Source organism: Musca autumnalis, unplaced genomic scaffold, assembly GCF_047663935.1.
Source record: "Musca autumnalis isolate F117 unplaced genomic scaffold, ASM4766393v1 scaffold_5, whole genome shotgun sequence".
Classification (NCBI taxonomy): Eukaryota; Metazoa; Arthropoda; class Insecta; order Diptera; family Muscidae; genus Musca; species Musca autumnalis.
In genome coordinates this window covers 5,289,939-5,311,064 of record NW_027412088.1, presented here as the reverse complement: position 1 = coordinate 5,311,064, position 21,126 = coordinate 5,289,939, and the positions used below count along the sequence as shown (strand labels likewise).

Genomic DNA, 21,126 nt, shown 5'->3' with positions numbered 1-21,126 from the left:
TAGCTGGCCTATTTTCCAGACTTCGGGAACGATGTGTTTGGCAAGCGACAGGTTGTAAATTTAAGTGAGAAACTTGACTTCCGGCCGTCCCAGCAGTTGCAGTCTAAACACCGCCGCTGCACGCAACAGAGTTTACTTCATCCGCAACAGGTTTTGAACAAAAGGATTTTACTTCCCATCAGTGCAGTGCAGATTTCGATATTGACTCCAACTGCAGATTACTATTTCGTGAATTTTATTTTACAACGTTTTGGAAATGTTTGTTGTTTTGTAGGGATCTACAAATCGACTTGTTGAACGGGGTTCTCTAGAGCAGGCAAGGAAACTTTTATAATTGGTCTGTTCCTTTACTTTTAAAAATGGTAATTGTTGCAAAAATGTTAAAAGTGGTGAACTGTTCTCATATAAAGTGTATGCTTTTAATGCCCGTAATTTCTACACGTAGTTATCTATGAGTGCATAGATATCCCCTGTGTAAGCAACATTTCAAAATTTCAATCCATAGGTAACGTTACCGGTTCGAAAACGGCCGTGTTACTTACACCAAGGATTTTGCCTGGTTGATCGTTGCCAATGTGTTAAAATTTTTGAAACACTTATATGTGGCAATGCTTTTACGAAATTATGAATGAAAATCACCAATGTTACCACATGTTTTCAAAATGTACACGCCTCGGTAAATGGCACGTAGAAATTACCAAACGCGTAGGTAAAGATAACTAATAGGTAGCTACCTACCCGGTTACCTAGGGCTAGAAATTACGGGCATAAAAGTAAGGAAACACTTTGCGGGTAAAAACTGGTAACCTCAGGCACGTAAAGGAACACGACTAATACCAAAGAGTGCAGTCCGACTCTTCTTTTAGCTCAATGATTGGGACTTCCTAGCATAATAAATCTTGCATTGCTTTAAACGTACATATTTAGGTAAATAAAAGAATATATCGTCACCATAAATGCCCGAAGACCGACATGAAAATCGAAATTCGTTTTTTGACGTAACCTGATACATAAAGCTTAAATACAAGCTCTGGCAAAATTTCAAGCTTCTACGTTCAAAAACAACGATCCTATTCAAGAAATGGCATTTCGGCAAATGGGATAATATTGCAGATTTTGTTGTAATGGAGGATCCCAAAACTAAGCAATTCAGCGGTTTTGGTTTCACTACTTATTCCCCTTTGTATATGATCTATAATATCTCATATACTCGCCTTCATAAGATTAATATTCCGTAAAACAGTTTTAAATTTTATAAAGTTTTTTGCTTCTCCTGTAAAGTTTTGGTTTTGTGGGTTACGTCTTCGGGCATTTATGGTGACGATATGCATGTGTAAAAATAAAAACACAAAATTCATCTCTATTGGATCGATGGAATGGGTTCAAATGCTAAGGAAAAGATCGGATCTATCACGACTTCCTTTGAATTGGTTCAAATGCTGATGAAACGATCGGATCTTTCACGACTTCCTTCGAATGGGTTCAAATGCTGATGAAAAGATCGGATCTTTCACGACTTCATTTGAACCAATGCAAAAGATCCAGTGAAATCATGGCATCTCAGAGAACCACTACCATAAAATTTTGCTGGGAACCAACAACAAAAAACCTCTCGTTGTACACTTTAAATGTCAACATTTGTTATGTTTTAGTATGAAGAATTGTTGTTGTATGTTGTTTACAACAACTTTTTTGACATTTCATGTTCAATCAGCTCGCGTGAATCGGCTACCTTATTCAATGTGCCTTGGTCGGGTTAACAAATTTTTGGCATTGTTGTGAAAATAAGTGAGATAATAATTGAAATGTGTTTAAAACAAAATAACATGAACAAAAACAAAATATGTGAACGGAAAACAAAAAGAAATCGACGATTTTCATTCATAATTTTACAACTGTTTTTGCAGTTGTCTGGACGCCTACCTCTCACAGGCACGTTTTGGGTTTTTGACAATCAATTGTTGTGTTCGTTTACTCACAATTTATACAAATTGTTACTGGATGTTGTTCGTTTACTCTACAGTACCATGCAAAAGACATTAGTCGACTACAAGAAGTTACTGGACTTGTACAAATTATTGAGTAAACGAACATACCTAATGTATGAACTCAACTGTCATGTGTAAACGCAGGGTATGCTACATTCAACATGATGAAAGGCTATGTTTAAATCAAGTGGCGGCCGCGAGCCGCCGACTGAAAATCGGCTCGCTCATACGAGCAGTCGAAAACAACCAGCCTCTTGGTCGTTTTGTTTTTATTCTTCATCTTTATTCGATTTTCCCTTCCGTTTTCTTTGTAAGAAAACACTAGAGCGACAAAATAAAGATAAAATTTTAAATTACATTATATTCTTTATAGTTTAATTGTTTATCTGCGAACTTCAAATTAGAGATATTTCAGAAGTTGCGATAGCAATAATCTGCTTAGTTTGGCTAAAGGAAAATTTAACTCCTTATGATTGAATAAACAAACATATCAAAAACAAAAATAAAACAAGAGGAAATATGGATATAAATCTGGGAACAATATTGGATCAAGCTGGCGAATGGACATTCGCGGGTGATTATCAATTATTTCAGTGGATGAATAAAATATCCCAGGTATTGAATTCACTTTGCTAGTCATTCCGATTTTTGGGACACAACTCTAGTTTAGAAAAACTCCGATTTTTTTTGAAATTTCCAGATGTAATATTGTTGCGCTGATCACGGGAATGTAAAATTTTCTTGGAGGACGGACCCGGTTATCCTGTTATTTGACCCGAAAGTCCGGGTTAGACCAGGTTCTACTGAACCGATTGATACAAAATTGGTACCACAATTGGTAAGCTTATGGAAATACCTATCCAACAACTATTATTTTCAAGTGTTCGGTTACTATAGCCAAAAAACCTATTTTTTGATACTGTTTTTTTCCTGGCCTTATGCAAAATTATAGCTTGCACTTTTACCTTTCCAAAATTGCGTTATATATTATAATACCTTCTCTGGATCCAGAGATATGGCCCTTGGAATCTTGATAAACCGGTTAGGCTCATTTCTACGGAAAATTTTTAAGTTCGACATTTTCTTTTAAAATATAAATCTTTCTCTTAATAGCCGGGCTTCGGCTGGGGATTTACGACTTTCTCCTATGGACAGGTGCAAAACTCGGGAACGGGAACAACATTTTTTTTTAATTATAAATTTTTCATTAAATAGCCGGCCTTTGACCGGGGATTTAAGACTTTCTCATATGGTTAAGTGCAAATATCGGGAACGGGAAACATTTTTATTTTAAAATATAAAATTTTCTCTAAATATTCACTTAGAAAAACCGGGCTATCAAGATTCTAAGGGCCATATTTCTGGATCCATATAAGTTATTACAACATATAGCACCATTTTGGAAATTATAAAGTGCGTACTACAATTAAGTTAGCACCCATAATGGGTCTATTTTCGGCTTTATAAGGTTTTATGGGAAACCCCGGGACGAAAAATTGGTTTCTGGGCTATATCGTCAGAACACCATCGTATGACCACTTGTTGGATAGGTATTTTCATAAGCTTTCCAATGATACCAATTTGTAACATTTGTAGAGCCGGCTCTAACACGGGCTTTGTACCCGGACTTTCGGGTCATATAACCGGGTAACCGGATCCATCCCCCAAGAAAATTATACATTCCCGTGATCATTGCAAAAATATCTATATCTATCTACCTCAGGAAAAAACTTAAAAAAAATCGGAGAGTTTTTCCTAAACTAGAGATTAGACCGATTTTTGAAGGTGAATTCATTGAATTCCCACTTTTAGAGTCTGGAAACAAGAGCTTCAAGTACCATAGAGAAGTTGGATAGACTTAATAATAACATAAAGTATACACACACTGCTTTGGATAATGTAACCAACAGTTTGACAGCTCTTCAATATGGTAACCAGTTTGTGGAGTGTCGTGTTGAAGATGACGATGAGACGACTTCGCCTGCAGGAAATGTATTATGCTCCACCAACGGGGATGTAAGGGTAATTGAATATGAATTATTTGAAAGACAATAAAAATCTGTTTTTAGAATTTGGAAAAGCCAACAGCTAAAGAAGCCTTTACTGCCTTCTTGGATAACAATTTAAAGTTGCTGCGTATTTACGAAAAGTATACATTAGATGTGTACGATTCAGACGACGATGATGACATTGATGAGGGAAAACGAGAAAAGGCGTAAGTCTGACAAACCAAATTATAAACAAAATTATGTTATCTTTGTGGCTTTGCAGATGCATTTTCCAGCCTATCAATCCCTACAACGAAAGACCCTTACCACACATCTTTGGTTCCAAAGATTGGCATACAACATCCCACGTTGGCCTACAATACGAACAGCGAGAAAATACATATTCGGGCGATGAAGCTTCTGATGCATTTTCGGAATCTTCAGCATCAGCGGCAGCAGACAATGATGACTCCTATGAAACGAATTCGGAATGTGCTTCAAGTTTTACAGCAAGCAACAATACATTTGGTGGCAACTTTGAAATTCGAAATGCCACATCAACGTTGTTGCCTTCAAATTCCAAAATTTCAAACGCACAGTCAATTAGTGAATCAAGCTCAGCGCATTCTAACAATGCAAGGATCACAAATTTCCACACTCCAATTAATAGTATTAAGCGGTCAGAAAGTAGCAGTTCTACAAATTCAAAAACTCCTAGTTTTCAAGAGCCAATCCTACCAAGGGTAACGGCAATACCATCATCTCGGCCCTTCCAATCGAATATACCACCATATACCGATTTATTTTCCGAACCGCCAGAGGATGTACAATCGACTCCCTCCTCGAGTTTTTCACGTAAGACTGTTAATCTTTTCAACGACGACGACGATGTTTATAAGCATTTAGTCATAGCTGGAAGTAAAGGTAATGAACCCATAGCTAAGATTGAACAAACAACAGGTAACATTGAGGAAAAGCCCACAGCAGAACAACAAATTGCTTTTAAACCGAAAATTAACGAAATTTCCAAACCTATTTTTGTTGAAGAACTCCAAGATAAACTCATGCATAAAACAGATACTCCTCGAAGAACATCATCTGTGGTTAAGAAGGATAACAAAGTATCTTCCGTTTCTCTACCTAAAACTCGCACGAATCTATTCGATGATGAAGATGATGATGACTTTTTAAGTGCTTTTGTCAATAAGCAAAAAATTCCTTCATCGTCTGCTGTGCCATCGTCATCGCTTCTTAAAGAGAACTTTGTACGCCCAATTCCTGCAACAAACACCATGGCTGTTTCCAAAGACGTTCATGTCAATAAAAATCGACAAATAAACTTATTTGAAGATAGTAATGAGGACGATGATGATTTTGCCAATTTAAAGGGTGAGAATAAAATCACCGCCCAAACGCCTAAAGACATAAATGCTAAGCAGGAGAATATCTCTAAACCAAGTATACTTAGTAGCTTAAAAACTACAAATTTGTTCGATGATGACGATGATGAAGAAGAGGACGATCTCTTTAAGACCAAATCAAAAATATTTTCAGCAGGCCTGAATAAATCTCAAGAGGAAGGAAAACATTTACAACAAAACCAAAAAGAAGAAGAGGGAACTGAAGAAAGAGCAGATAATTTTATTAAAAAGGATAACAAATTAGAAAAAGTTTCTTCAAGCTTTGGAGAAATGGAGGAAGAAGAGGATTTCTTTGATAAAATGTTTCCACTTCCTAAAAAAGCAAACGTTTTGTTCACCAATACTGAAGAAATTCCAAGCAAACCTTCAAACGATAGCCAGAAAGATGTCGATAATACACCAAAATCATCGGTAGGCGATCAAATACAACCAATAACAACAAAATACAACTTGTTTGATAATGTTGGAACTTTAGGTGAGCAAAATAAATTTCCTGGAAGTAACAAACCAGCTAAGGAAGATGTTAAGATTGTACCTTCTCCTCTGCCAAGAATGGCTAGTAATGCTTCGAATGATAAACCTGATATCCTGAATGCCGAAGGCAAGGACAGTAATGTGGAAAACAAAAATTTATTTGATGATGCTGCAACTTTAGGAGCGCCAACTCAAAATCAGAGTGTGAACTTACCTACGGCCAAAAAGGTTATATTAGAGGTTACACCTTCTCCTTTACCAAGAAAGTCTAGCAATATATTTGAGATTATCCCATCTCTAAACGATGAGATTGAGAATCGGAATATTCTAAAAACACCCTGTGATATCAAAGGTTCTACTAACCACATAGAACAAGCAAATATTTCAAATGATACAAAAGAAACTCAAGAGAATACAAACATCCATAGAAACATTTTATTTGAAGATGATAGTCAAAACAATCAAGAGATTGATAAAAATGTGCCTATTGCAACCGACCAAGATATGAATTCTTCTTTTATAGAAAATCACACAAAAATGAGCGATAAAGAAGAGTCTTTGTTTTCAGAGAGTTTAGAAGCTAAGCCCCTTGCTGTGGTAGAAAACGAACAATCTACAAAAGCGATTGACAATGTTTCGATGGTACCCGCTAATATTGATATATCGATTAGTGACGTCTCTACCAAGAATAATCCTGAAAATAAAAATAATGAACTTCAGTTAGGACAAAAAACAAACGAATTTGAATCGGCAGACAAAGATTCACCAGCCATTGCAATGCCTTCCGCAAACAAGATTTACAATTTCGATTCAAGTTTGCTTTTTGATGAACCTCCCGATGATAATGATTTCTTCGAATCTCTTGGAAAATCCACTCAAAATCCAAGCATGAAATTTAGTGGTTTTGATTTAGATCATGATTTATATTCTGAACCTGAATTACCTAAAACATCATTATCATCGTCTGCTGCAACCGGAGAAAAAGTCTCAGAATACAAAGCATTGCAGCTATTTAGTGATATACCACCTGAGGATAATGATTTTGAAGCTGTATCCAATACGAATGTAATAGAAGGAAGCACAAAACCACTTAGCAATGTGTTTTATGATGATTTTGATGAAACAATAGAGGCAATTGATCGAAATAAAAACAAAAGCTCCACTTATGTACATCCAGTTTTTAATGATGAGCCACCCAGTGTTGATAAGCAAAGTACTACAGAATCTGAACGTATTGACAAGCAAGAATCCTCCTTCGATACTAAGGAAAATAGTGTGAATATGGAGAAGAATGTGGCTGACCTTAACCCTAGTCCACTTTCCATCAAACATAAAATTGACGAAGTGGGACACATTACTGAGAATAAGGTCGAGGTTGAAAACAGGAATACTGAAAATGAAGCAAATAAGAAGTCTTTTAATAACCGTCCTATTTCAAAATTACAAATGCCAAAATTTAATATAAATGTCCAGGCCCTGCTACCGGGAAGTGTTGGCAAACCCAGTTCTTTAAAAGTTGTTCCAAAAGAAGGTGAAGAAATTGAAAAATCGTTACCCCTTCCAGAGCAAATAGAATCAGTTAACAAAGATAATGTTGTACCAACTGAGCAGCAAGATCATATTTTACCCAATGTAAATAAGAATCGCGTAAGAGCTCCACTCAATCGAAGGCCTTCGACAAGAAAAGCAAGACAAGAAAACATTCGAAAGTCGTTGTTAGAGGAACAGCTACTGAATAACCAAAATGAAGCAATCCATAAAATACAAAGTGATGATGACATTAGGCCTGGGAAAATTCCATCTAAAAAGCTACCTGATGTTGTTCTTCCAATAACTAGAGACAGTCTTAAAAGTAGTAATGAAAATCTTAGAAGTACTGGCCTTATCAAAAATGTAGAGACCTTTAAAAGCAGTAAAGAAAACGAAGACATTGCAAAAACAGTACAAAAATCACCTCTTAATACTTTTCTCGATGATGACGACGACGAAGAAGACGAAAAAGATTTATTCAAAAGTGTTATACACAGAAAAATGGTTAATAAGACAGATGGTAAAACTGCTTCAAATTCCAACGCAACTTCAAACACAATAGGTAACGAAAAAGATTTGAGATCATCAACAAGTGTCACAACTATTGATTCCAATAAAAAATCAGAAATCATATCCGATTCTAATAAACACGTAGGAAGCCCAATGGATATTACCAAAGAGATAAGGCCACCATTAACTTTAACAACACCAGATTCAATTGTAAAATCCGAAAACATCGTAACCTCAGGAACACTTTTAAATCCCTATGTCAAGCAAAACCCCTTAACAACTCCCACAGCACCGAATACATCAAGTGCAGATGCTGATAAGGTGTCATCAAGTACATCGAAGACAAGAGAGGAAGTTAAACCTAACTCTAAAAGTCTTTTCACTGATTCCGATTCTGAAAGTGAAAATGATTTCTTTGCCAAGTTGGGTTCAACAAAGGCAACGAATTTGGCGAGCAGTAAAACACAAAACACTGATACAAATTCTAAAAATATTTCTTCAATTCAAAAAATTGAAACAAAGAAACATTCGTCAATCTTCAGTGACGATAGTGAGGACGAAAATGATGATTTCTTGAAGCCAACCACCAAACTTCAAATAACAAAAACTAAACCAAAAGCAACAACACATTCCGGTAGTATTTTTAGTGATATCGAGAGCGATGATGATAATGATCTGTTTAAAACCACAACCAAAGGTAAGTGAAAAAGAGAGAGAGAAGGTCATTTCTAATTCTTATATGTGTTTTTTGTTTTATAACTGTAGCAACAAAAAATCCCAGTGCAACTATCACTGCTCATGGTACGGCTACCAATGCTGCTACCAAAATAAAGGAATCAATCGAAGCAACTCCCATAGCCGATAATCCATTGGCTGACCTTTTATAACACCCCCTCAAGCAAATAGAAAGCAAAAGTGCATTCAAAATTCGTATAACGAATTACATATTTTTATTAAAAGTTTTCAGTTATTAATTTTTTATATTTACATTTCAATTTGTTCTTAGAATTATGATTATGGTACGAATACATACGATTACATAGTTATATTACAAAAGCAAAAATCGTTGTTTGTTCTTTATATTAAACTTAATTTTAAATATTACAATAATTATTACAAATATATAAATAAATATCAATTGTTTCATAAAAAAATCAATTGCACTTTGAATATAAATCTCGCTTGAATAGAGGCAACCGTATAGTTCTTGCCATGTAGCTTACTTGTGGATCGTATATAGCCTATAGTTGGTATAACACTTGAGTTAGTTGGGTTTATCGATCTTTGGCTAAACATTTAAACATAAATTTCTTCTTCTTTAGATTCGTTTTTTCTCTTATTTTCATAAATCATTGTAAATGATGACTGGAAACCACTACTTTGCTATTTTTGTGTAAATAGTTTAGCACCGTAGGAATTAACAAAAAAATTAAAAAAAAAAAATGGAAACAAATATTACAATTATATTAAACTATGTCTATATTCTACAAGGCCACATCGCGATATTTGCGATAATCATCGGATTCATTGCCCAAAGAAAGCTTTGAGTTAGCTGTAATATACGGATTCGTGTAATTTGCATAACCAAAGCCACCATAGTATTGTAGCTGTTGGGAATTACGTCTTTGGAATTGTTGGGGCATTACACCGGTGCCAGCCAACACTTGGGGATTTAAGCTCGTCTGACTGCCGGGCCGACGATAGATGCCACCGTTCATGGCAAATTGTGGCGAATGATGTTGATGCTCCTGCAGATAACCCAACATGGCTAAATAGTATTGCTGCTGCTGATTGTAATTCTGCAGTAGATTAGCACCATAGGCCGCCAAATCACTCTGAACCTTGTTTATACCTTCCAAGTTCTCCAAGGATATACAATTACGCTGTAATTTTGTGGGTGGTTGTGGTTGTCCCGGCAATGCCATTGGTTCTCTTTGTCCTCTTGGTTGTGTCGGTGGCGATGGTTGTTTTGGTTCAATGGAACAATAAATCGGATCATTCGATGAAGAACCCACAAGAGAAGCGGGTTGTTTGTGTGAATCTTGTAAATTGTTTTTCAAATCATCAATTGTTATATTGAAATATTTGCCATTCTTTTCATCACTGTTCTCCAGAACATAGCGAGGATTGTAAAGGCCCGGAAGGGTACAGCGAAGATCCATTAGAGATTGAGTGCGATTGCCTGGTAATGAAAATAAAACAAAAGAAAGAAATGATAATAAAAATGACCAATTTATACTTTTTCTCTTTTGAAGAGAAATTAACGAAATTTTTCGGTAAATTAACAACCAAAATAAAGTCGTCGCTAAGTCCTACCGATAGCAATAGTGTTGATATGTTTGCTTTTTAATTTTTGATAATTTTAAATTTTACCGATTTTTGTCGGTACAGAAACCATAGTCTTCCCTGCCTTACCCCTTGGCGAAAAATGCTAAATTTTCTCTACTAATAAATTCGCAGTTTTAAAATATTAAAACAACAACAATGGGATTAAGCCAGACTATTTTGAAAAAAAAGCAAGTAAAAAAGTATCAGTCGGCTTTGCCGACAGAGATGTACCCACGGCCTATGTCTGGGGTCTTTTCAAAATTTTGTGGCCCTTTTTGGACATTTGAATTTGTCGACTAAAATGTTGATTATGATTAAAGTTACAAAGTGTTGCGTAGGAGGTACTTGAAGGAATGGACCGGCATAGTCCATTTTGGAAGTGGAATCGCGCCCACTAGTCATTTCAGTGGTTATCGTATAAATTTTGGAATCATGGAAAGCATGGACTTGTCCGCGGAAAACATAGTATCGTTCTAAACAGGACCACAACGAACATCATCGGTATACATTTACAAACGATCTTCGAACAGAGCCTTAACTGCACTTAGGCAAAAACGTTGAACTTTTGTGAGAGAAGAAGAGGGCCATTTTAGAAGTTAAACTAAATTTGGACAAAATATTGGGAGAACCAAAGTTTGGACCAAATTGGTTGATCGGTTCGGGAGTTATCGTGCTCTCCAATCACTACATATGGTGCCATAGGATTTTTTACCCCTACGGACTGTTTTTTAAGAAGTATGGACTTGTTTCTGATAAAAACTTTCACCGTCGTAATTGAGGCAACAAATTCAAGTTGCTCCAACAAAAATCAAAGTGATTCGGGAGCAGGTCTTAAGTGAACTTATCCGAAATTTTGTGTGGGAGGTACATTAAGGAGTGGACAAATATAGTCCATATTAAAACCTGAAGTATGGACCAAATCGGTCACTCCCTTCAAGAATTGTCGTGGCCACAATTTTTCCGAACATTTTTGGTACCTGAAGGGGTGGACCGATATGGCTTATCTTCGAACTTAAACTAAGTTTGAACAAGATATTACGAAGGCCAAATTTTGGACCGAATCGGCAAATCCGTTCGAGAGTTATCTTGCGCTCCAACCACTACACACGTTGTCACAGGGGCTTTTTGCAACATTCAGGCTATTTTCTCAGGAAGTATGGACTTACCCCTGATGAAACTTGTACAGTCGTATGGGGGACAGTTAATGCAAGTAGATGCAACAAAAATCAAAGCGATTCAAGAGCAGGTCCTAAACTGAACTTTTTCGAAATTTTGTGTGGGAGGTACCCGAAGGAGTAGACCGACTGAGTCCATATTGAAACCTCATCTAAGTATGGTAGAAATTTCACGATGTGCAAAGTATGGATCAAATCAGTTCCTCCCTTCAAGAGTTATCGTGCGCACAAATTTTCCGAACATTTTCGAACTTTTGTGGGGGAGGTGCCGGAAGGAGTGGACCGATATAGCCCATCTTCGAACTTAAAGTAAGTTTGGGAAAAATATTACGAAAGCCAAAATTTGAACCGAATCGGTTCATCCGTTCGAGAGTTATCGTGCGCTCCAGCCAGACAGACAGACGGACGGACATTGCTCAATCGACCCCAAATTGTCTGAAACGGATTTCGTCCAAACATACTTGGGGTCGAAAACCATTACTTCAATGAGGCACATTTTGCCCTCGTTAGCATAAATGCTGAGGATATAAAAAAAAAACAAAATTGCAACGCTATCCCAATGAAAACGGCATTGTCATTGCCATTTTTTATATCTCGACGAGGTAAGGCGACCGTACTATGTGTGTCAGTCCGTCCATTAAAAATTGTAATAAAACTCTAGTCCTAAATTATGAAGCGATCTTTACGAAATTTTGTAGATAGGATGAGTTCTCACCAGAAGAGACCCAATTATATGTTGGCGATGATCTTAACGGGTGAAATGGACCAAAACCATCATTTTTAACTCGATTTTGTAGTTGTCCTGTAGGTCGCAATAATAGTGCAATCGAAGCGAAATTGAAAGAATGATTTGAGTTTAAGACAAAGAAGAAGCTTGCAATTTAACATGATGATCAGATAAGTCCCGGTCCACACTAGAGTGAATTTCATTAAAAAATTTCATGAAATTAGGCGTTCTTAGGTCGATTTCCCCACAACAGCAATGTCATGATTTTACTCTACTATGGAACTCGATCTAGAGACGCATAATTTCATGCCAAAATTTCAGTGAAATTACTCTAGTGTGGCCCGGGACTAATAATTAGCGGGTTTAATGGGCCAAAACTTTTGGGTGAAACGTTCCACCCACGTAATTTATATTTGGAAGAGAAATTATTGATCTTTCCATTGATGCCAAATATATTGATGTGCATGTCAGATAACAGAGTTTCAGCCAAATATATACTGGGATCCACAGTTTTAATTGTTTGTAGTGTAACGATTATCACGCTAGAGAGCGCATTTAAAGTTCAATATCTACTTGGCGGGTGAAAATTATCATATGGTTTTAAAAATATACAAGTCTAATTTTTGGTGCATATTTTAATTTATGCAGCAAATATTTCGACAAAGTTGCTTCAAAAAATATATGGAAAAGAACTTTTGTCCTTTCCATTGATGCAAATTAAAGTATCGGTTAAATAACGGAATTGTCAAATATATACATATATACATATATGTATATAATATATATATGTATGTGGGTTAGAACTCCAATGCAATTATTCCATTATTAATTTTTTCAGGTGAACTCGTCCACTGATCCGAAAAGTTCCGTTCAAACAATTGATCTCAATTTGGCATGTATTTAAAATCACACATATCCGCCACTTTTGCATCATCGACCAGATAGAATAGTTTCAAAGAATGTAACGTTTCTAAAACTTTAAAAAATGTATGATTGAAATACATACATACATACAAATCAGGGACGTAGCCAGGATTTCATTTCGGGGGGGGCCCACCTGACCAAAATTTTGAAAGTTCATGTTGGTGAAAATTTCTTATTTAGCAAAGATGTAAACCTTATTTTAGACTTATATTACTGATGAAATAATGTTCATTACTATATTTTAATTAAAATGACGTAAGACCTCTAGGCCAATGTCCCTTGTTTTTTGACAATATATCAGAGTTAATATATGTTCAAAACAATAGATATATTAATAATCACATATATTTTAGGGTGCATCATTTATCAAATAACTCACAACTACAGTGAATGTTATGTAATTGAGTGATATCACTTTTTCTTTTTTGTCTTTTATCACGCTGCCGTGTCAGAATGTGGTCAATTTCGGAAATCCAATCGTTGTTATTGTCATAAAGAAACCAATTGTAGTTATTTTCCTAAGTATATTTTGGTGTCCAATCGTAGATCTTATCGCAAAGAATTTCTGAAGGCTGATAGTGGTTTTCTTGATAGAGAACTAATGCTGGGCAATAGTGTAGACTCACTCCATGATGAAATTCTAGCACCCAATCGCGGAACAATGGTCGGACTTCTCTTATAGAAATTCTGGTTTCCTATCGTGGATCTTCTCATAAGTTGATCAGGAACTAGGAAAACTCTGGCAACCAGTCCTTAATTATTTTAAAATGAAATTCTAGCACCAATCCAGGTCTATACATGTATACATTCTTTTAGCAAAAATCCATAAAAATATGAAATTAATAAACAAAAAGACCTCTCGGGAAACGCTTTGCTTTTTTGCAACAAGCGTTCTCGGGTCCCCTATTACTACAGTGCAAGTTTTTTCAGGTGCAAGTACATACTTCCAGAGAAAATGGCCCGAGAACTGTAAAAGACACCTACGGCAATCATGTGTAGTGGTTGGTGCGCACGACAACTTTCTAACCGGATACTGCGTTGGTCCAAACTTTGTTTATCGCGATATTTCTGCGAGCCTTATATAATGTTCGAAGATGGTGATTTTCGGTCTGGTATTTTCCCTCAAATTTCAAGAATTTTAGCTAAAGCGGTATGTGCGATTTTTCCTGAATGGATCAAACTTTGGATTTAGTAATATTTGGTCCAAACTTAGTTTAAGCTCGAAAATGAACCACATTGATGAAGAACTGAAATAACTGGTGGGCGCAATAACTTTTACAAGGAATGACCCCCAAAATAATATCTACTTCCAAAATAAACTATGTTGGTCCGGTCCATTTCTTCAGGTACCTTCTCCGCAACACTTGTGATCAAGGATAAAATCCATATTTTGTTGGAAAGTTCATCACGGTGCTCTTGAATCAAATTTAAATGGAAGGTGCTTACACGTGGGAAGTTTTAGCGGATTCTGAAACTACAATGTTCATAAATGCTAAAAATCAAAACAACAAAGGAGTTGAAATTGGGACAATTCAATTCAATTCTGTATCGTCTCCTTATAAAACAATGTCATGACTGCAATTTCCCAACTTAAACTTATATATCTAAAAAATGGTACAAACTAGGAAAAATTACATAAGCCAGTCTTGTAGAGATTTTTCACAGCTATAAGATTTTCTCAGGTCCCATGCCGATAAGACTTGGCGTATTCAAGCAAAATCGCGAAACCCTAACAAAAAACCTACAAATGTAAACTGAGCTTCTTTATCTCAAAAATGGTACAGCCTGAGAATAAATCATAAACGTCAATCCTGTAGAGAATTTTCACAGCTACAACATTTTCTTTAGCTCCATTTCGATTGGACTTGCGGTTTGCAAGCAAAATCGTGAAACCCTAAAAACACCTAAAAATGTGAATTTTGACCGCGATTTATTTAAAAATCCCAACAACGATTTTTTCTTGTTTTTGAATTTTTCTCATCTATGAACATTGCTGTTTCAGAATTCACAAGAACTTCCTCTGTGCAAGCTGTTTTCTTTAAAAGTTAGTTAAGGCGCACCCTTCATGACATTGTTTTATAAGGGGGCGATACAGTCAGTGCATTGTCCCAATTTGAACTTTAATATCTCAAAAATGGTAAAACTTACGAAAATACCGTAAAGGCCAATCTTGTAGAGAATTTTCATAGCTTCAACATTTTCTTCAGTCTCATTTTCATAGAACTTGCGGTTTCTAAGCAAAATCGTGAAAACCTAAACAACCCCTAAAAATGTCAACTTGAATCGCGATTTATTTAAAAAGCACTCCGGCGATTTTTTTTTGTTTTTTGATTTTTCTCATCTATGAACATTGTAGTTTCAGAATCCGCAAAAACTACCCAGGTGTAAGCACCTTCCATTTAAATTTGATTCAAGAGCACCGTGTCATACGTCCCCAAATGGCTACACAATTCTGAAAATCTCCTAATACATAGCTTTGGGTTAAGGGATTTTGGTTGTGTAGCCGTTGTTCGATCTGTCCATAGATAAACGTTTCAGTTCACACAGGCTCAGGTTATATTCCTGCCCGCAAAGCCGGCTGATACTTGTTGAGATTTTGACGAAGACCAGTTTATTTATATCGTTTGTCGTCACAAAGTCCTTTGTCGAAGAAGGAAAAAGGAACATTTCTAGAAATGTGTATCCATTGAAAGTACTTCCCAAAATGTAATTCAATGAGTAATCGACAGAAAAATCCCTGAAGATGAAATTCAATGTAATTTCGAAATATTGGAAAAAACAATATGCAATAAATAAAATATAAACTTTAACCTCAATAATTTTTATTTTACTATCATTCGAAAAGTCTAACAAAACATAAAAATACGACAGAAAAATCCTTTTTTTTGTACAATAGACATTTACTAATTTGTAGCAAGAAACCCGTTTCAAATAATCTCAATGGGCGACACTGCGGTGGAACAGAATTATATCATAATAAATGGTTGATATAGTTTTTTTGCAAATTTCAAACATAATAAGGAATTTGTATTTGTTATAATGTTCAGAATAGTTCATTACAAAAGCGTGTTAGAAACTATATACAAAAATTTAAAACCACAAACATTTAGCAACGATTTTATTTTTTATTGTTGAATTGCTTTTATCAAAAATTTCAAATACAAAAGATTGCAAGAATGTTTTTTCTAGATGTTGTTTATAAGCCTAAAATTACGAATAAACGCTTAAACAACATCTTTAAATTTAACAACAACTATGCGGAAAATTGCTCAAAAAGCCTAACGTTTTCATTAGTCTTTATACTTTCAAATATGTTGGACAATAAGTATACCAATGTAGTTAAATAATTCTCTGTAATACTTCCTCCAAATACTTTACATATTTCTTGAAAAATTTAAAACATTTTAAAATTGTATTCAAAAATTAAAAAAAAATGTGTAACATAAGCTAATATCCTATGGGATCGAAAATCATTTCGGGGGCTACGTCGGTGATACAAATGTATGATCATATGGCTCGGGATTATGACGGAATGCTTTGCAAATGCCATGTAATCAGCGAAAACAATAAGCACCACATACAATTTCAAGTAAGATATATGTACATACATACATATGTACGTCAAAAAAAAAAAAAAAAAAAAAAAAAGTTGGAATATTTTACAAATTTTGCAATATGCTAGGTATTTGAACACATACATCATCACAATTGGCATCAATGATAAGGCCATAAGTCCACGTTTGCGCTTATATAGCAACATACATAGCTGTCAAGTATACATTTTCCTTGCAAAATAAATAATTAAATTATTAAGTAGAAATTATCAGATTTTTGTTCAAAAGTTTGGTCCATTGGCTCTGCCAAATATCATCTGATTATCATCCAAAGGTGTAGGCTAGTTCTTTGCAATGTACACCAACTATGGATGACGTTGAACACTATATCTGAACTACATTAGCTGTAGTATTCTTTTAAAGTATACATTTTCCTTTGGACTTACGACATTTTCGTACTCAAATTTGTACGTTTTGTGGACTTACGACCTTTTCCGACATGGGCAAAACATATAGAAAACGCGACATACTACCATTTGTACGTTTTGTGGATTTACGACCTTTTCCGACATGGGCAAAACATATAGAAAACGCGACATACTACCATTTTCGTATCATACGACGTGTTTTGACTTGTAACGAAAACGCGATTTCCAAAAAAGTGTACTTGCGACCTTTTCGTGCGTAGCAGACGATATATACTTCCTACAGAAAATCTTTTCTATGCAGAGCTAATTTTGAAAACCATAAACATATTTAATTATGTTGACTTCCTTTGACTCCTTTTATCTTGATATTACTTGTTAACGGTATTTCTCTTGATGTTGTAATGCTCTCTTACCATTACGATTAACACCGTTTGCCGGATTAAATTGTTGCTGGATAAATGGCAATGCAAACATACTGGCATTGAACTCGTTCTGTGATCCAAACACATTTATTCCTTGCGGTTGTGAGCCACCGCCATTGGCGGCTACTGGTTTGGTAACCTCGGTCACTTGATAACCGGAATTTTCAAAAGCATTTTGTTGATTCTGCATGCGTTTACTGGATCGTCTTGAGTCGGCTTTTGATGTTAGCATTGGCACGCTAGGTGGGGGTGTTTGCAGTTGTAGGCGGGTTGCTAAATCCTGTAATTGGGTGAGAACTTGTGATTCTCGTCGCCATCTGACAAGGGGAGAAAAAAACATTTCATTAAATTTCTCTAACAAAGATATGGATATTGATTTAACAAATTGTTCCCGTTCCCTTGAAGGTCGTATACGCAATAATTAACGTTTACGCTAACATAACCTAAAGTGATTGGTATAATCTATTAATTTATGATGAAATTAGCAGCTTCCCCAAAGCGAAGAGAAAAACAAAAACGAAACAAATGAAAGTGGTTTGATTTAATGGTCAACTGGTCAACCACCACAAAACATTATCAATTATCACAAGCTACTATATTTTTCATGGGATACAATCGTAGCTACACATGTAGTACATCTCATTCATTCAATTTTTGTTTTGTTTCTTTGTATTTTCATTCGATTTCAGTTCAATGTTTTGAAATTTATCTAATTTTTTTTCTACATCAAAATATTTTCTTGTTATTGTTATTATTTTCACATACCGCAGGCCAGTTGGTATCACGCAAATCAAAGCAAAACAATTTATAACCAAACGTATGAGGTAGGCTATTAACTCCGTTAGGCCGTGCACCGATTGCAGTCCCTAGAAATGTAATAATTTTGTTGTTATTGGTAATATGCGGTTACAATCCAATTGCTTGATCATCTTTATTGCATGAACTTACCCAATGTTGTGTCGTCATAATCATAACAAATATCAATTCAGGAATTGATAGAATTCCAATAACCACCGACCAGGCGAATAGACCCCATGGCAGGCCTGTTACTAGGCCATGTATGAGTATCGTTGTGGCAACAAAGACAATAAAATACTGTGTGCAGAGGACATATGAGGCATAGGGTAAGTCGCCTCGTGCCTCCAAAATCCATGACACTTCACAGGAGAATGCACCTAAGTAGACAATCTGAAAAGGTATTAAAAAGTAAGTATTATTAAGTTGTTATTTAAAAAAATTTTTGCTGCCCAAGTAGTTCATATTAACGCTTAGACTTTATAACGCCACTTGATAAATGATGAAATAAATGAATGCCATAATCGCGGAGTCGACTGACTAATGATCTCAATTCTGTCTGACTAGCGCGCATAATGTTTCTTTCGTGTTAAATTATATCAAGCTCAAGGATGGAGGATCTTGGTTTAATCTTGTCGCAATGCGAAATTGAAGAAATAAAGTTCAACATAGACAAATGATCACTTATGACACGTTTATCTGACGTCATCGATATCTTCGATCGAACGTTAGAAGAAGTAACAGATATACTTAACAAGTAAAAAAGTATAAGGCGACTTTGCCGTCAGAGATATACCCTCAGCCTGTGTTGATTGAAACTTTCATATATTGACAATAGCTTTGTTCCCGTACTTTTGAATAGTAAAACTCGTAAAAGAGAGAAAAATTATTCTCACACAAACGTTTTTTCAAAAAGTTCGAGAACGCAAAAATTGAAAAAACGCCAAAAAAGCTGGAACAAATGTTAAAGTCGGGGTAGCAGCTAATCAGACGCCGGCATCCATGTTACTATTTTTTTACACGCTCAAAGTTGTCGAGTAAAAAGTTTTTAAAGAGAGCGTCATTCTGCGCCATTTTTGTTTAAAGAGAAGTGAACATTTTACAACTTTTTGTGTACGGAAATGGGGTTTCGGGTAAAATGTATAAAAGTCGTAAAATATGTAAAAACTTTTTAGTTCTGGAACAAAGCTAATATCGAATTGAATACCGGCTACGCAGCCAAAGTTCTTTTCCCCAATAATTATGTATTAGTATTTGTATTAAAGCACAAAAGTGTTGCGGACGAAGTTCCTGAAGGAATGGATCGACATATTCCACTTCGGAAGTGGATCTTATTCTTTTCAATAGATGTCGCGCTCACCAGTCATGTCATTTGGTTACCGTATAACTTAGATTTTTTTGAACCACTATGTGAGGAAGCTTGGATTGCCCACGAAATATATAATATCGCTGTAAACAGGACCACATGGAGTAGCATTGGTATACATTTCCAAAGGATCTTCGATCAGACCCCAAACTGCATATAAACAAAAATTTTGAACTTTTGGGTGGAGGTATCTGAAGGGGAGTGGACCATATAGTCCACATTCGAATCTGATCTATGTCTCGCAGAAAAATAACGATTATCGTGCGCACTATTTTAGCGAGATTTGATGAACTTTTGGGGGAGGTACCTGATGGAGTAGACTGATATGGCCCGATATCTTCGAAATTGAACTAATTTTGAACAAATATTACGAAGGCCAAATTTTGGACTGAATCGGATGATATGTTCGAGACTAGTCGCGCGATCCAGCCAGCTTTCGGGCAATTTTCTCGGGAAGTATGATACTTTCCCCTGGAAAAACCTGTACGTCGTAATGGGGACAGAGAATACAAGTTACAACAAATTCCAAAGGGATTCGAAGTCCAAATTATGGATTGATTCGGCTTATCCGTTTGAGAGTTATTGTGCGCTCCAGCTACTACACTTGATGCCATAGGGGATTTTTTAAACCTTTCGAACTATTTTCTCAGGAAGTTTGGACTTTCCCCTAAAAAAAGTGTACTTTAGTAATGGAGGCAGCGAATACAAGTTGTTACAAAAACAAGTAAAAAAGTATCAGTAGGTTTTGCCGACAGAGATATACCCTCAGAGCGTATATGTATTGACAAATTTTATTCCCAAAAAACGTATATATTCAGAAGTTTTTAAAAATTTTGGGAATTAGGATTGGAGATCAAAATTTTTGCGGAGGAGATACTAAAAGGAATGGATCTACATTGACCATTATGGAAGTGGGTCTCCAACCACTACATATGGTGTCATAGGGGGTTTTTACGCCCTTCGGGGTGCTTGCTCAAGAAGTATGGACTTGCCCCTGAAAAAACGTTTACGATCGTAATTGAGGCAGCGAATGCAAGTTGCTTCAACAAAAATCAAAGTGATTCGATAGCAGGGGCCTAATTATGTGATTCGATTCGATCGTGAATTTACTCGTGAATAAGTTTTCGACACGAGAAAAAAACGGCATGATAAGACTCGATCGAAATCGTTGATCGAATGTTTCGAGAGTAACCGGTAATCGAACTATGTGTTCTTCAGGGAATGTTATGAAGGTAGATGTCAAGAAAATGTGTTTATTTCAAAACAAAAACTAAAAAACAAAATTATGGATGAAAAATGTAAATATTTGTGGAATTTTTTGAACAATACATTGAATAATAATTTCGGAATGAAGTTGTGCTAAGAAAATATGAAAATTAGTAATGTTTGCAAAATTGTTTTGACATTCTTGTTACAGTTTGCTAATACATCTACCTTAATAATTCTCTCTCAAAATAAATGAGCGAATTTGGTGGGTGTTTTGACTTAGCCTCTCT

General features: G+C 35.7%; 2 protein-coding genes across 15 annotated transcripts in view; one reads left to right on the top strand and one right to left on the bottom strand.

Annotated features, from left to right (window-relative positions):
- Window positions 1-2,194: 2,194 nt before the first annotated feature.
- FAM21 (Family with sequence similarity 21) lies at window positions 2,195-9,071 on the top strand. Of its 3 annotated transcripts, XM_073957114.1 has the most exons (6): window positions 2,195-2,298; window positions 2,362-2,603; window positions 3,801-4,004; window positions 4,058-4,203; window positions 4,260-8,608; window positions 8,677-9,071. In XM_073957114.1, exons 2-6 carry the CDS (start codon window positions 2,508-2,510, stop codon window positions 8,796-8,798), a joined length of 4,917 nt encoding a protein of 1,638 aa, XP_073813215.1. In that variant the 5' UTR covers window positions 2,195-2,298; window positions 2,362-2,507; the 3' UTR covers window positions 8,799-9,071. The 3 variants fall into 3 exon arrangements, with proteins under 3 accessions (XP_073813215.1, XP_073813214.1, XP_073813213.1); XM_073957113.1 differs by having other exon boundaries at window positions 2,195-2,603; window positions 8,677-8,974; XM_073957112.1 differs by having other exon boundaries at window positions 2,220-2,603; window positions 3,801-4,010; window positions 8,677-8,974.
- Window positions 8,839-21,126, bottom strand: part of Rcd6 (Reduction in Cnn dots 6) — a 39,347-nt gene continuing 27,059 nt past the window's right edge. For all 12 annotated transcript variants that reach the window (XM_073957160.1, XM_073957168.1, XM_073957161.1 and 9 more), the window contains 4 exons: window positions 18,418-18,657; window positions 18,235-18,335; window positions 17,461-17,786; window positions 8,839-10,093 (listed from right to left, as the gene is read on the bottom strand). In XM_073957160.1, coding sequence (XP_073813261.1) covers window positions 9,396-10,093; window positions 17,461-17,786; window positions 18,235-18,335; window positions 18,418-18,657 — 1,365 coding nt within the window. In that variant the 3' untranslated portion in view covers window positions 8,839-9,395. The remainder of the gene's footprint in view (window positions 10,094-17,460; window positions 17,787-18,234; window positions 18,336-18,417; window positions 18,658-21,126) is intronic.